Source organism: Dermochelys coriacea, chromosome 5, assembly GCF_009764565.3.
Source record: "Dermochelys coriacea isolate rDerCor1 chromosome 5, rDerCor1.pri.v4, whole genome shotgun sequence".
Lineage (NCBI taxonomy): Eukaryota > Metazoa > Chordata > Testudines > Dermochelyidae > Dermochelys > Dermochelys coriacea.
This window is the reverse complement of record NC_050072.1, coordinates 97,453,901-97,470,879: the sequence shown is the minus strand read 5'-3', so window position 1 is coordinate 97,470,879 and position 16,979 is coordinate 97,453,901. Positions and strand designations below refer to the sequence as shown.

General features: G+C 42.9%; 1 protein-coding gene across 1 annotated transcript in view; it reads left to right on the top strand.

The window, feature by feature from the left end:
• Positions 1 to 870: 870 nt before the first annotated feature.
• The window catches only part of PCSK5 (proprotein convertase subtilisin/kexin type 5), a 308,999-nt gene continuing 292,890 nt past the window's right edge, over positions 871 to 16,979 (top strand). Inside the window, 1 exon segment of the mRNA XM_038401751.2 lies at positions 871 to 1,643. Within this exon segment, the coding sequence (XP_038257679.1) occupies positions 1,446 to 1,643 (198 nt within the window). The 5' untranslated portion in view covers positions 871 to 1,445.

The window sequence follows — 16,979 nt, the reverse complement described above, 5'->3', positions numbered from 1 at the left end:
ATCTGTTACCACAGTATCCAGTGCTCCGACATAAAATATCTAATATTTATACTATCATATGTTTTAAAATATAATTGATGTGTGTGGATTTTTATTTTTCAGTGTTACTATGAAATAATATTTTCAAAATAATTAGTATGTCAAGGATTACAAAGACAATCCTCCAACTCATCCCTAGCAGGATATTATGAGGTGTGGCATAATTAGAACTAAAATTTTAATTCTGACTAACATTTTATATTGCAATAGCATCGCCATTTCAGTCAGGTTGGGTCCTCATTGTGCTAGGCATTGTACTAACACATAGTCAGTGGCAATCCTTGACCCAAAGAACTTATAATTGAAAATAATTATGTTTATATGACAAGTATTTGAAATGTTTTATCCTGGATGATAAAGAAATGAGAGGGTGGATTTTATTCATGTGACAGGTTTTTTATGTGCAATTCTAGGTGTCTGTTTTTCTGTGCTGGTGCTGAGCACACTTTCTTTTATTATTATTGCAATGTGTAAAGATAGACACTATCAATTTCTGATGCATGGTTTTGGAGTTGGGTTTAGCATGTCTGTGCATGTGTACTCTAGGATGTGGCTGCCCGCCTGTTGATGATACCATGTACGTTTACTATTATGCACGGTTCTTTGCACTGAAATAAATAATGAATTGAATCAAATCCACATCCCTTGCTGGCTGTTTGTTTTCAGTCGTGGGATCATCTCGCGCTGTTTGTTTAAGGCTTTTGTATTTGTAATGGGAAAAGGAAGGCGCTAGGACCGGGCTGGCTTCTGGTATCAGCCGGGAGGGAACTGGAGGAGAGAAGGGGGGTGCACAGTGACTTATGCAGAGAAGGCGCTGCTGCCATTTCCACTCACACTCCGCACTCACTACTCAGAGAGAGGGAGGGAGACAGGGAGGGAGGGAGGGAGGTTACACAGGCTGACTGAACTGAGGAGCTCAGCTGCCAACACTCAACACTGCCTGCTGCTGCTGTACTCTGGGCAAGGGGAGGGAGGGAGAAAGAGAAGGAGAAGAAGAAAATAAAGAAAGAGCGAGCGAGAGAGAGCGAGCAGATAAGTAGAGGGGGAAAAGCTGAGAAAGAAGGAAAAGCAAAGGACACCTCCCTCCCTACAGAGAGAAGACTTTCAATGTGGCAGGGGAACGAGGGAGAAGCCTGAAGCTCAGCAACTGAGAGAGAAACAAGTTACTTAATCCCTGGAGAGAGGAGGGACATTAATAATAGCCACAGTTGCTGATGATAATAATCATACACAACCTCTAATAATTTAAACCCAAAGAAAGTTCAATGCAATATTCTAAGCTATTTCTAGTTGCCTCTTCGGGGTAACTTTGGAAGCCTTGCTGCTGCTGGTGTCGCCTGGAGGTGAGAGAGGAGCCTCGGCAGAAGGAAGAAGTTTCGTGGGGCTTGTTTGCACAGGAGGAGAAGATGGGCTGGAAGAGTCGCTGCTGCTGGGGAGGCGGAGGAGGAGGGGACCGTCTCTGCCTACTCACCCTCTTGCTGGGGTTCCTGCTACCCGCCTGCAGGACTCGAATGTACACCAACCATTGGGCTGTGAGGATAACTGGGGGGCACCAGGAAGCCAGCAGGATAGCTAGCAAATACGGATACGTCAATATAGGACAGGTAACCCTCCTTCAAACTACATGCACTACTTTCTAGCAGATGGTAACGTTGCAGATGCCGCAGGCAGGACCGTCTCCCAGATCTGCTGCTGCTCAGTCTGGGCTGGCACAAAAAGTTAAGCGAGGGAGCGCAGGGCAATGGAAGGGGCAGACAGAAGTTTGCCCTTCGGTCTAGATTCCTCGGAGCCGTCCCCCGAGTGCAGAGTGTGTGGAGAGTCCGGTTCGAGTCAGCAGGGATCTGTTTGTGGCTGAGTCCTGCCGGTGGATTGTAGTTGCAGGGGACTGTTTCTCCCCTTGTGTTTGGTTTGCGTGGCTGCGTGCAGGGTTTATTTTAGGCCAGGTGTAACACGTAGGTTTTAATTGTATGTGTGCGTCCCGGGTGCCGGTGCTCTGTGGGGGGGGGGGGGCGGGAGATGACGGGAGTGTGCAATGCACAACAACAGCAGGAAACAGAAGTTTTTCCCTGCAGACACTTTTGGGGAGGGATTGGGCGAGTGCGGGCGGGGGATGTTCTCTGTGCAGCGCCGTGGGCATTTCTCAGACAGCTTCTCACGAGGTGGGAGCGTGCAAAACACCCAGCCAGGAGACGTTTGAAACTTCCTGCGTTCAGACGGTGGCTCTAGCAGCAGCAGTGAGAGGGGAGGGGAAAACAAACACCCAGCTTCCCCTCCTCCCCCCCCCCCCCCCCGATTCCTCGTCTTTGTCCTAGGGCTTGGGAGGGTTGGGGGAAGATTACTACTGTCTCGGAATGATTCAACCAGGTAAAGGAACGGGGCCTGGGGGTTTAAAATGCAGTGAGAATCGGGGCTTAGAAAAGGTGCCCCGGTTGTTATTTGTGATGGTTATGAATGCAAAATAAAGACCAGTTCATGGGGGGGGGGGTGACTGATGATAACATGGACACAGCGCTAAAACCAAAATACGCGCTGGTTCCGCCAGGTAAATTTCCGGCTAAACTTGGAATCCTGCCCGCCCCCGCAAGCTGTACTGGGGCGGGGGGGGGGGGGCTTCAGGGGAACACGTTTGTCACGGAAATTAAATGCATCTAAGGAATTACCCTTGTCCTGCTGCCGCTGGGTGGAAGTGGCTCCACTGCGGATCGGAGCCGTCTGCCCCTAGGGACGTGTTTGTGAAGGGGGAGGGAGGGAGGAGATAGCTTGGGGGCAAGGAGTATCCGCTCTGTCCAAGCTATCCGAGCATCTAGCCCTCCCACAGCTTTCCCCACCTCCAAGCTCCTCATTCCATTTGTGCCGTTTCAGAGCATGGACTTTGAGCTCAGTCCCTGAAAATCAGCTCTCCCTGAACAAGCAGACTGTGTGTCTCACGGGACTAGGAGGACACAGCTGCTGCTATTGCCAAGGTGGGAGTGGGGGGGGGGGGGTTTCTAGCCCACATTTTGGACACCTTCCGGAGCGACAGGTGACGAGGAAGGAGGAGGAGGTGACAATAGGGTCGCCCTTTGTGCCCCTAGATGCCTGCATGTCGTCTTGCTGCCGCTACGATTTGTAGCAGGCAGCTTGGAGAGAGAAAAATAAACCAGACTAGCCCTGTTAAAAATCAGGTTGTGCATGGACAGGGGGAAATATTGAGGCTGAGAAGAGGAAATGTGCCGTGTCTGCACAGAGGGCATTCGAGGGCTGATGTACGGAATCTGGCTGGACTTGTGCTCAGAGATCTAGACTTTACATATCTCGGTAAAGGGAATCATTCCTGTCAATGCACGGGAAACACTGATTTCCTAAACTGTATATCTGTACAATAAAATTACTTCCTCCTTTCTCCAGTTCATAATAAAACTGGAAAGGGGGAGAAGTAAAATCTTGAATTCAAGCAAATTTAACACAAAATCATACAAATCCTCCTTGATCTATGCCTAGTCAGTTAGAAAACATAGCTGAATCCACAGATGCTTAGTTAGAAAACACCTGGAACTGTCTGGATCCAAAAACAGACCATGAGAAAATTATTGGATCCAGACACTTGGAGTGAGGAAACATCTGGTTCTTGCTGGATGGAGTCACATTTAGGAAGTACTCTGTTGTTGCATCTAGGCACAGATACTACAGTGAGAAAAGAGAGTTAAGGTACCCTTTTTCTGATGTGTACCCTGCCATACTGTATCACACGTTTCTTTGGATTTAGCCTTATAAAGTGTGAGTTGTTATCCAATGCATGGCAAACTGAGTGCTTAAAAATAAACAATATTGTTTTGCAATTAGTTTTTCTGGGTGCACTTTTAATTATACCAATTAAAAGTTTAGAACACAAGATTTAACATATACAGAAGACCCTCTTCATCTCATGCAAGAAATTCACAAAAATACAGCTGCACTTCAGATCTTTTTCACCCCCATCAGATCAAAGGACAGTAACACTCACCCAATTGTTAGTATAATAAAATCAGTTCACACATACTGTGTCATTGTACTGAAAGTTTCAAACATACTTCTCAGTTGTTCCTTGTCCTTCATTTTATATCTTAATCTGGAATAGTGCACATTTATTATTGTTAATTATTTACATCAAACAATGTGGAACACAAACACTGAAATTATATAAAATGTGAAATACAAATAGTTAAATATCCAAATCCGAATCCCAGCTTCCCTTTTTGTTCCCACAGTCAAATAGTTCGAGGCACAAATAATTCTATTTAGGGGCACAAAATTACGGGGGCAAATGTATATGTGCAAATTGCTCCCACTCTTTGGAAAATTTGGCTCCAAATTGCCATTTATATAAAATAATGGAATCCAAAATTATAGCTTCCTGCCCTATTGTTTTTGTGTCCCTTATTCTGGGTCTTTTTTCTTTTTCTTCATATTTGGGCCTCAGTAGTTTGAGCATTATCATATCATTCAAGTACAGAAACAGGCGATATACTAAGATATATGGAGAAGGATTCTCTTCTGCCCCTTGTCTTATTTGCCATGCCAGATGGCTAATTTAGGGCCTGACCCTGCATTCTTTGCACACCCAAACCTTCCATTGGATAAATATGGAAAGCAGTAAGTAGCTTTTGTCTTCTTATGTCAGTAAAGTGCCGTGTATACACCCATGGCCTTATGTTAATAATATATACATTGCTGATCAGGTGTGCAGATAGGGAGGGGACAAAATACAGAGCATATAAGTAATGGACAATTGGAAAATGCATAAACAGATCTAAAATTAAAGGAGTGCATAATGCTGATGCCCTTCATGTAAGTATTATGTAGGTATGCAGATGTGCAGTATGCAAATAAAAGGAAGGATATAGGAATATATTAACTGGGAAATGTGTATTTGAGGGAACAAGTCAGCATTAGTGATGGCATGAACAAGTCTGGTAGTTGATTCCCAGGCTCATTCTGCTTGCTACCAAGCTTTAAACAGGAAAAAGCTGGCAGTGGACATATGCTAAAACATTCATGGAGATTACTACACATGTTTTGGCTACTGGATGTCATTTTTCTCATCAAATAGAGATCCCAGAGCATGGTTTATTACATATTTATGTGGTCTGAAGAGTGGTATGCATTTCATTTCCCAGAGTTTCATGGCTGTGTGAAGTTCACTTTAGGTCTGGCACTTTTAAGTTTCTGGTTACTCCTCATGAAATGTTGTCCAAATGGCATTTTTGCATCAGAGTGTTCATTAATGTGTCCCTGGGCATTCATGTGAGGAGCCTGTTCTGTTCTGTTCCATGCCCCACCCCGCTCTGAAAATTTGGTACCATTTTCATCAGGTTGCCAGATCGCTGGGTCTACAGGTTTATGACATTCATTCTACATCCCTTGTTACCTTGTGGATAGCAAAGAATTATGCCATTCAGAGTGTACATAATACAATTCAAAAGAATTATGGCACCATTCTTGAAAAGTATAACAGAACGTATGTAATCTCTACATGTGAAACAAAGCATACAGGTTATCTTGCAGGTAGCATATGTAGATTTTATAGAGCACAGGTGAAAAGAGATTTGAGGGTTAAATTTTAAGGACAATGATTAAGGAAAGGAAAATTGGGAATTCAAGGAGTAGGATTTGGCTGTCTTTTTATTAGGGAGATTTAGAAGTCACAGACAAGGGAGAAGTGATGGTTGTTAACATGGATTTGAAGAGTGAAGGAATCAATCTGACCAAAAAAAAAAGATGGAAAGTAAGGGAGAAAAATCTATGCTAAGGACAGCCAGGGAGGAGAATCTACTATTTATTGTGGCAAGCCAATGGGAAGTGGCTGAAAGAAATCTGATAGTTATGGAGTACAGGGAATAGACAGAACAGGACAAGATAAATTCAAAAGGATTGTGAAAAGTATTGTGATTTGATATCTGGTGCACTATTAAGACACTTAAAGTAACCAAAAAGAAAAGGAGTACTCGTGGCACCTTAGAGACTAACAAATTTATTAGAGCATAAGCTTTCGTGAGCTACAGCTCACTTCATCGGATGCATTTGGTGGAAAAAACAGAGGAGAGATTTATATACACACACACAGAGAATATGAAACAATGGGTTACATGTTCTCTGTGTGTGTGTATATAAATCTCTCCTCTGTTTTTTCCACCAAATGCATCCGATGAAGTGAGCTGTAGCTCACGAAAGCTTATGCTCTAATAAATTTTAGTCTCTAAGGTGCCACGAGTACTCCTTTTCTTTTGCGAATACAGACTAACACGGCTGCTACTCTGAAATCTTAAAGTAACCAGTTAGCAGAGTCCTTTTCCAGTGGCAGAACTTGCTGCATGTGCAACCTGTATATTATGGCAGCCAAGATGGTTAGGATTTTGGTTTTCTAGACAGTGTTACTGCCAGGTGACCTGAAAGGGAGCCTTCTTCTGATTGGGTCAGTAGGAGCTGTGCTATGCTTATTTTGGCTTGAAGTTGCTCATTGCAAATCTTATGGAAGAACAGATCCATAAACAATCTGAAATGGACAAGAAACCATTAAAGGGTTAGGAACATGGGATATTACCACCTCCAGAGAGAAGTAAAGGGATATGGAGCTGCGTTTTTGGGTAATTGAAGATTTGAGAGTTGGGCTTTACAAAGAATGTGCAGAAGACAAAATCTTGGCTCTTTAAAATCAGTGTGAGTCTTATAATTGACTTCAGCAGGCATTTTACCCAAAGGAACAAAAGAACTATAAGAGTCTAGATAAGACACAATAAGGTCATATATAAGAACTGATGTCTAATGTGGACAGTGTTTCAGAGGTTTTTGTGGGCAAAAGATTTTGCAAACCAGGAAGATTCCAACAATATTGTCAATTGACTGAGTTGAACTGAAGGGAGCAGTAGAGATGCAGGGCTTTGCTTCAGGGTGCTTTTGTTACCAGTTGATCTATCCATTTTGAATGAGTGGAGATGAAAGAAGTTATGAGAAAAAGCAAGCCAGAGGATGAGATTTAGGCAGGCTGTAAGTTAATTTAGGGATAAAAGGAAAGGCGGTATAAGTTTTGGATTTTATCTGCAGAGAAATGATACTTAATGTTGACTTGAGAAAAGAGATGATCAGTGGAGATGAAATAATGGGCAGGGGGTTGTGAAATAAAGTTCAGACAATACACTGGAAAGGGATGTAGAACATATGTTTTATGGGTTGTTGTTTTTTTGTGCTTTAATGGTTCCTTGGGGATGCATGTAAGTTAGCCCTTGTGTATTTTGCTTTGTTTGGGTGATTGGTAGTAGAATATAACAAGTGGTCCTTGAAATATCTGTTTGTTTTCATTGTCCAGCTGGTGTCTTAGTCCTGGCCATGGCTAGAAAAACTAATCAGACACCAGATGACTAGATCAATTAGTCAGGGGTAGATGTGATAGATGGATGAGGGAGGGGCCACTAATGAGGTCCAGAGGCAAAATGTTGGAGAGAAGCCCAGCTCCCTGCTACTCGCAGTTCCTGGTCAGATGGAGGATGGAGAGATTTCTACCAGTGTACTGTCTGTGAACCTTGCTTAAGGGCTTCATCTTTTATTTCAGTCTCTGATTAGTAGGTAGTTGATGAACTTGAAGCTCCAGTCTTCTTTACTTCCCCCAAAGGAAGAAGGAGTTTTGTGTTACTTCTCTCACTGCATGGCCTCCTGACAGACCCAAGGTGGGAAAGGAAGAGGTTTTTGCTAAGCAACCCTTTCCTAGGCTCCATTTTTTTCATCCTCCTTTCCTGTGAAAAACTCCAGTACTGTCTGTGCTGTTGGTGGTATTTTTTGCTTACCTTTACAAGCATGAAATTGACATGAGTCTTGACAATTGTACTGTCACCCATAGTTATTTGAATAGCTGCAGTGAAACTAACCAGAATGTTACTAATTTCATTCTTCTCTGGCTTGGGAAAGCAATAAACAGCAGCTGAGGTGTCAGGAAGATGACACTGCAGAACATTTGATTCGTGTTTGGAAGATTGTCTTCCTAAACATGAGGGCTAGAAATTTTTGTTTTTAAAAGGAAAGCCAAAATCCTTATTGGTTCTGACAAGTGGGCAAACGGATTTTTCAAGCCTGAATTTGTTCACTAGGTTTTTTTTTTGGTAAGAATGTCTTACTGATGAAGGCTCATTTTGATAACTGTGGGTAGTGCTGTAGATTTTGTGCATATTAATTCACACTGTTGGACCTGATTTTACCTACACTTAAATCAGTGGGAGTGTTTCCATCTACTTTAATGGGAGCTGGATCAGGGCCATAATGCTTGTTACGTAGGCCTAGTGTAAATCAATAATAACTCCATTAAAGCCAACAGAGTTGCCATAGTGTAAAGCCAGTGTAAGTGACAGTCCCAAAGCTTAGTTTGTTAGCGTGGGCTTTTGTATGACAGAAGTATCTTAAGTGATGACATAATATCCTGAATTTTGATTTTTAGTGATGACTTTTTTGTTTGTTTCTTAGGAAGGGAGGATTCTGGCCCACTCTAAATGGGCAGTTGGTGATTCCTTTGTTGTGTGGGAATCCCTGGTTGGCATAAAGCTGTCTCTACATCATTCCCTCCCAGCTGTACCAAGAATGGGGCTGCAGTGCACTTTATTGAACCTTGGCCAGAATAATGGCCCCCTGGGGAGGCTGTTACAAGTTGGTATAATATAGAGTACTCTAGAGATTGCTTTAAGTTACACTGTGATTGAACTAGCCCCAGTAGTTACAGGGTGACATATCTCCTCTCCTCGCCCCACATTATACTGAGCAAAGCTCTAGCACTGAGCTGAGTATCTATTGCTAAATCTTGGAATAATTCCACCTTACATTGACTGTCTAGAGGGAGAAGCTGTTGAAGGATTTATTAAAATCATGTAGTGTGTTTTGCACTTTGTTCAATTGTTTGCAGTGTTGTTGTAGCCATATTGGTCCCAGGATAAGAGATGGACAAAGTAGGTGAGGTAATATCTTTTATGGACCTTCCACCAATAGAAGTTGGTCCAATCAAAGATACTATCTCACCTATCTTGACTTTGTCCAATTGACAGATCCTAGAATCATAGAATATCAGGGTTGGAAGGGACCTCAGGAGGTCATCTAATCCAACCCCCTGCTCAAAGCAGCACCAATCCCCAACTAAATCATCCTAGCCAGGGCTTTGTCAAGCCTGACCTTAAAAACCACAAAGGAAGGAGATTCCTCCACCTCCCTAGGTAACGCATTCCAGTGCTTCACCATCCTCCTAGTGAAAAAGTTTTTCCTAATATCTAACCTAAACCTCCCGCATTGCAGCTTGAGACCATTGCTCCTTGTTCTGTCATCTGCTACCACTGAGAACAGTCTAGATCCATCCTCTTTGGAACCCCCTTTCAGGTAGTTGAAAGCAGCTATCAAATCCCCCCTCATTCTTCTCTTCCGCAGACTAAACAATCCCAGTTCCCTCAGCCTCTCCTCATAAGTCATGTGTTCCAGTCCCCTAATCATTTTTGTTGCCCTCTGCTGGACACTTTCCAATTTTTCCACATCCTTCTTGTAGTGTGGGGCTCAAAACTGGACACAGTACTCCAGATGAGGCCTCACCAATGTCGAATAGAGGGGAATGATCATGTCCCTCGGTCTGCTGACAATGCCCCTACTTATACAGCCCAAAATGCCGTTAGCCTTTTTGGCAACAAGGGCACACTGTTGACTCATATCCAGCTTCTTGTCCACTGTAACCCCATGATCCTTTTCTGCAGAACTGCTGCCTAGCCATTCGATCCCTAGTCTGTAGCAGTGCATGGGATTCTTCCATCTTAAGTGCAGGACTCTCCACTGGGCCTTGTTGAACCTCATCAGATTTATTTTGTCCCAATCCTCTAATTTGTCTAGGTCCCTCTGTATCCTATCCCTACCCTCCAGCATATTGACCGCCCCTCCCAGTTTAGATATGTTGTAATTCCATTGATATACAATGGTTTATCATTACTCAGTGAGAGAAAAGGAAGCTTTTTTTGATACAGCCATGAAAATGATAGTATACTGATATGTCATCTTAGTTCTCATAGTTTTCCTTGTTTCCTGAAGTACAGCTTCTCATTGGAAATACATTTGTGCTTTAGGGCTAACATGTTCTCAATACAGTGCAGAAAGGGATGCTAGTTTAGTGAGACATGACCTGAGAAGAGGTTTAAAAGCCAGCAGCTCTAATTCTGGCTCTGATACTGATGCTTTCCATGGTCTTGGGAAAATCACTTAACCCTGTCTTCCTCCACTTCTCATTGTATAAAAAGAAGTCTGATAATTAGAGATGGGTGCATGAGTTTCCTCTAATTTCAAATATTGTGCCTTCAAAGTAAGGAATGGGCAGTGAACCTTTTGAAGTTTGTGTTCAGTTTGTTTTGCCTATTCCCGTCTGCTGCTGCCAGTCTCAGCTCTGAGCCTCGAGTACTGCTCCTAGCTCAGGTGGAGCACTCTACCTCTTCCTAATCGTGCAAGAAGAGTGGGAGAGAGAAGAGGCTTCTACCTCTGAAAAGAGGGAAGGGATGAAGATTTCCTTTCTGTGGCTCCAGTGGAGAAGAAGAATGGAATAAAAAACAACCTGTTGCCTCTATACTAAAGTGGAGTGGAGGTGAAGACTCTTTGCTCCTTTCCTTGATTCAAGGGAAGGGGTGAATATATAGGTACCCTCCCCATCCCCACAACTCCTCCCTTCACACCTTGATTGTCCCAACAGATCGTCCCTTCCTTTCTACTGATTTCCTCTGGGTAAAGGCGGCTAGTGACCTACCCTCACCTTTCCATCATCTTCTGGAGGCAACAGTCTACCTCTTCCCCAGTATTCTGCGATGGGCAAGGCAATAAGGACACTCAGTGTTACTAAGCTCTAATATATGAGGAGCCAACCTGTGACCATTGCAGATTACAGTATTATGTTATGGCTCTGTGCTTTGTAAAGATTTTATTTGAAAAGTCTTGGCTGAACCACAAGATCAGGAGTGTTGTATGGGATTTTAGTGCTTTTAGGCCAGTAAATCATGCAAACAGTGAATAAATATTAATCAGATTTAAACCTGAAGATCTAGCAAAGGCACAGAGAAGGTGTTGTTGAAAGCAGAAAGACTGATTGTTCAAAAAGATTGAGTAGAATGGCTTCTAGCAACTTTCCAGTCCTTTTGTCTATGGGTTAAAGGGAGATTGCTGTTTACTCGATTGTTTTTTTTAAGTCAGAAGATTACAAAAAATTGCAGCTGAACTAGAAAAGAAAGATCCTAAAATAAGGATTGCTTCTTTTCATTGAGTGAGAGTAAAAGACTGCTGCTGGAGTTACCAGCATCTCCCACTGGCTGATGCAGAAAAGCAAGATGATAGACTCTTGATGCTCTGTAGAAGCATTTTCAGCCACTCAGGACTGTTATATTTAAAGATTTAATACAAAAGACAGGTTTCTGAGTAGTACCCGTGCTAGTCTGTATCCACAAAAAGAAAAGGAGTACTTGTGGCACCTTAGAGACTAACAAATTTATTTGAGCATAAGCTTTTGTGAGCTACAGCTCACTTCATTGGATGCATTCAGTGGAAAATAAGCTTTCGTGAGCTACAGCTCACTTCGTCAGATGCATTCAGTGGAAAACCACTGAATGCATCCAACGAAGTGAGCTGTAGCTCACGAAAGCTTATGCTCAAATAAATTTGTTAGTCTCTAAGGTGCCACAAGTACTCCTTTTCTTTTTTGCGAATACAGACTAACACGGCTGCTACTCTGAAAGAAAGAAAGGCCGAGAGTTATAAACAACTGCAACACTATAGAGAGAGCACAACATGTGGACTGTCTGCTGCTGCTATTGTGCTAGCAGGCATTCTGGGGTCAGCAAGAAGTGTCCACCTTCTGAAGAGATCTGTAGAAAATAAAAGGAAAAACATATTTTTGCAAAGCTTGCAGGCAGCAAAAGCCGCAAAATAAGACACATATGGCAGAATACAAAGAGGAGAGCATATCTGATGAATCCATATTCAGCATTAGATATCTTGTAGGTGCAGTTAAGACTAGAGTAAAACAACAGTTTATATTACTGAATGTGAGCGCTGGTAAGGAAGTGGGTAACGAAACCATGTGCCAAATGTGCTGTGGGTCCACATGCAAACTAATAATCTACATAGATTATTTTAAATAAGACGAGGAGAATCTGGCTTTACAATATAGTGGAGTCAAGATACCATTATATGATGATTCTAATGTGAAGGCCTTAGGTCAGGTGTGGACAAACTTTTTGGCCTGAGGGCTATATCAGGGAATAGAAATTGTATGGCAGGCCATGAATGCTCACAAAATTTGGCTTGGGGTGAGGGAGGGGGTGAGGGCTTTGTTTGGGGATGCGGGCTCTGGCGTGGGGTATAGGAGGGTGCTCTGGGCTGGGACCAAGGGGTTCAGAGGGCAGGAGGGGGATCAGGGCTGGGGCAGGGGGTTGGGGCATGGGGAGAGGCTCGGAGTGCAGGATCCAAGTGACGCTTACCTCAAGCGGCTCCTGGAAGCAGTGGCATGTCCCTTCTTCAGCTCCTACGCATGGAGCAGCCCCCAACCCTGCTAGAGCATTGGAGCGGGGCCATGCAGCTGCTTCCAGGAGCTGGGTGGTGTGGCCCCCAACCCTGCACCCCGGAGCAGGGCCATGCTATGGCGCCCCGGCACCCCAGCGGGAGCGCCGGAACATGGCCAAGTAGCATGGTGTGGCCCCAGACCCGGAGCCCCCAGCTGGAGCACCAGGGCAGGGCAAGCCCCAGACCCCTCTCCCCAATGGGAGCTTGTGGGCCGGCTTAAAACGGCCCACCCCTGCCTTAGGTAAATGCACCCTGAGCTACATTTATAAGAATGAATTATGATTTAAACTTTCAAGTAGTGAAGGGGGTGAAGGAGCCTTTTCTCTTAGTAACGGTGGCAAAAGGCTCAGAGTGAATCAATAAAAATGAACGCTGTATCCAAAGATGATACCTCCTACATCCTAAAAGATAATGGTTGGCAATGGGGATCTGTCTCATGTACTTGGTTGCCTGCTAGGAAAGCACTATTTGAGGTGGACCCAAATTCAAGGAAGCAAAATTACCAGTACTCTTAAAAACACAGCTCAGAGTAAAAACAATCTCAAACTGAAAATGAAATTAGGACTTTGGCTGTTCTCTAGATAGGGCATCTGCTCACAGATGAAGCTGTACATCTAACTCCTGAGAAATTCTAGGAATACCCGGGAGAAAAAATGTCAAGCAATATAACACTTTATGGAATTTATGAATACCTAACAAAATTTCTGCCCCACCCCTCTGATGTGTATAAATAACAGACAAGGATCCTGTCTGGGAATGACAAAGCAATTAAACAGATAAAAGAATTTGTCAGCCAGCACCCAGTACTTAAGTGCAAAGATGTACTTAGGTGCATGCTTAGGGGATGCTCCAATTCAGCGCAATGCAAATGAGAAGGAAGTAGGTGCAGCCTTACTACAGGAAAGGCCTCCAAGCAGCTTTTATGTCAAGCTCACTTTTGCTTACACAGCAACAGTATGTAGAGAGTGAAAAGAAGGGAGAGATTCATTCAGTACCTGCATGGTGGAGATGTGATCAGTGATGATGACGCAGACCATAAGCCTCCAGAAAACAGCTTTCATAAACCTTTTCTATTACCACAAATGCCTTCAACGTAGATTCATAGAAGAAATATAATTTGAAGTTACACTTATGGTAAAGCATCAGAAATACACAAAGTAGATTTCCTATCTAGAGCAGCACTACCTCAGACATACACTATATTTGAAACACTTGATCATAAGACACTAAAAAAAAGATAGCTTTTGCTATCGAACTCGAGGAAATTAACTATGCTAAATTGCTTTGTAGCTGGATCAGCATCTAGCCCAGATAGAACAGCCTGGACAGCAAGATTAACTACTGAAGCTAGTGAAAACAACAGGTCTGTGTGGAAAATGTAGAAGCTGAGCAATAGTGCATAGTGTACAAAACAGAATCATATGCATATGAACCAGAGTTGCTATACCCAACATTATAAGATCTGAGACATTGGCAAGAATCCATGCTAGCACACAGAAACATGTCGTCACAAAGCCAGAATTACTGTTCATATGTTGTTATAATTATTTATATTATAGTAGTGCCCAGAGACCTGAATCAGGATTGGACTTCCGTTGTGCTTCAGTCCTCACTATTGTGAGGATTAATCGGTTGACATTAGTAAAATGATGTGAAGATGAAAAGTGTTATAGAAATGGTCAACAAAATTAATAGTAATAGTTGTAACAATAAGCTCTGATAACTCTCATGAACATACCACTGACCCAAATTTAACCTATGCTACTACATGAAAACATATTTCCTAAATAGTTGTATGCATAGTGTTATATTTTGCATTTGTAAAGGACTTCTAGAAAAAAAATGCAGCCAGTGACTATGGATCTGATCCTGCAAACATATGTCTGTAAAAGAAGTTATGCTCATGAGTACTCATGAGTGTAAAGTTACTCATGTGTCCACATCTTTGCAGAATTGGATCTTAGAATCATTAGGTTATAGAAAGAGAAGCAGCAGCCGGTCCACACTGTTGATCAACTCATGAGCCTTTTCATGCTGCCTGCATCTTTTCATCAATTTTTCCACTGTGTAAGTTAATGGAATGTTTCTTATTTGGTTGGTGACTTTCAGATAACAAGTATCCTATATTTTAGGGCAAAATCCTTCTGTGACATGCCACATTGAATCATGTGTCATGTCAGTAATGTTGAATGTCAAGCTGAGATAACCATCAACCTGAGAAATTGGGAAAATTCAGTTTTCTAACAGGAGGTCTGAAATCATTGAGGTTCAAATTCTGGCCTCATGTGCATAGATAACCCCACATGAAGTCAATAGGACTTGTTTCCATGCATAACTGGGACAGAATTTGTCTCATAAAACAGGAACCAGAGTGTTACCTCTCCCAGGACTGTACCATATTAACTATATGTTTACTCTGTGGTAAACAATTAGGAAAATTTGGTTTCCTATCAGCAGCCTAGCATATTGTCAAATGTTACTAGACAAAAAAAGCATCTGTTATGGGGTCGTTAGGTTTGTCTCATTTTTGGTGAAGTAAAAGCAACCTTGAACTTTGCTCTTTTTTGCCAAAAGCAAGTAGGTCTTGCTCATGTTTGTTCTCTAGAGCCAAAATACAAATCTTAGCTGCATTGCTAGAACTCATGATTAAATTGGTTGCTACATTTGTACATGCATTCTTATTCAAATTGTGTGTGGGGGGGGGTTGGAAGGCGCTGCATTTGTGTCTGTATGAGAGTTTATTGGGCAGTGAGGGCATTATTGATATCTGTATGCTGTGTGCTAGAAATTTGAGACTAGAATCTGAGGGTGGCCTACATTTTTAGCTGTTTAACTTAATTAAAAGTAGCAGGTAGCCTTCACTTCTGGATAACAAGAAGTAGAGAACATTCTATTTATTAATTTTGGTGGAATTTCTTGTGCCTATTGATATGGCAACCAGCTTTAAGTACAAACAATACACAAACAAAACAAAACAAAAAACCCACATAAATTATATCTGCTACCCATAGCACATGGTGGCACCACCTGTCACCTGATCCTGCAAATCCTTATATGAAAATTTCTACTCACAAAGGTAGTAGATATGCCCCAAATATTAAACCTAAAGTAGCCTAAATTAATAGGCAAAATAAACTAAGCCAAGACCAAAAAGTCAACCAAATCCCACCCTAAAAAATGATCTGAAGCTCCTCAGGGCAAGTTGGTCTCTAGTGGGCCAGCCAGGAGGAATGAATTCCAAAGGCAGGGCCTTAAATTGAGAATGGTCTGCCACCAACAACACAGCTGCATTGTTATGACAGGTTATAGAATGAGCTGTGGTCCCTCAAATAGCGAGGCCCCAATCCATTCACGGCTTTAAAGATCGCTACCAGCAGGAAGTGAAAAGGGGAGTGAGTGCAGGGATGTAAGCACCAGCCTTACAAGCTCACAGTAGCTTTCCCCATTTAAGTAACAAGCAGGCAGCTACACTCTTTTGTCACTGAAGCTTATGGATAGTCTTCAAATGTAGCCTAACAGAATGTTCTAGTTGTGTACTCTTGAGGAGACAAAGTGCCTATTTATCCATCATAATGTGAGCATTAAAGAGATGTGGTTGCAGCTACCTGGCCCACCACTGATTATATCCAAGAATCCAGGAGCATTAATGCCTTCCATCAGAGCCCCAGTGAAACAGGGTCTGACCCGAACTGGCATCAAGCCCTGACACTGTCTCAGATTTGTTTTCTTAAGCTTCTTAGCAACTACCCTCACACCCTTATGAGTCAAATACACTTCTGAGGATCTGGTTTATTGAAGCTTAGATTGCATATCAGCTTATACGACAGGACATCTTTCCCCAACTCACCATTAATTCAGTTCCTTGCTGAGCTCAGCAGTTCTTTCCCAAAACACAGATCTTGCTCCCTGGAGTTTCCTCAAACTTCTTAAAGCTTCTGCCCCTCGTTGCAAAACTCCACTCAAGTCTTTCTGTCTGGCTACCATAGAAAACCCTTTTCCGCAGTTCTCTCTGACCCTACAGCTCCTGAAAGGGCATTCCTACTTCCTGCAAGTCTCTTTCCTTTTTCTACTGATGAAACAGGCTCCTTTTTATAGGAAGTTCCACCTCCAGCCTACTATCAAGTGAATCTGGTCACTTGACTCAGCCACCAGGCCAAGCCCATATCCATCTTCAGGGGCGTGATAGCTCGACATAGGTGGGGTTATTGAGCTTCCAAAACGGGCCAGCGCACACTGGGGTACCTAGACTGTGGACTACTTTGGCGAAGACAATCACATGTCATCAAGAATTGGTGCTGACACCACAGCCGCCTACTCTTCTAGATGCTTCCCCTGCCAATGGGCAGCATTTCCATCTTGTTAGGGTTGAGTCATTT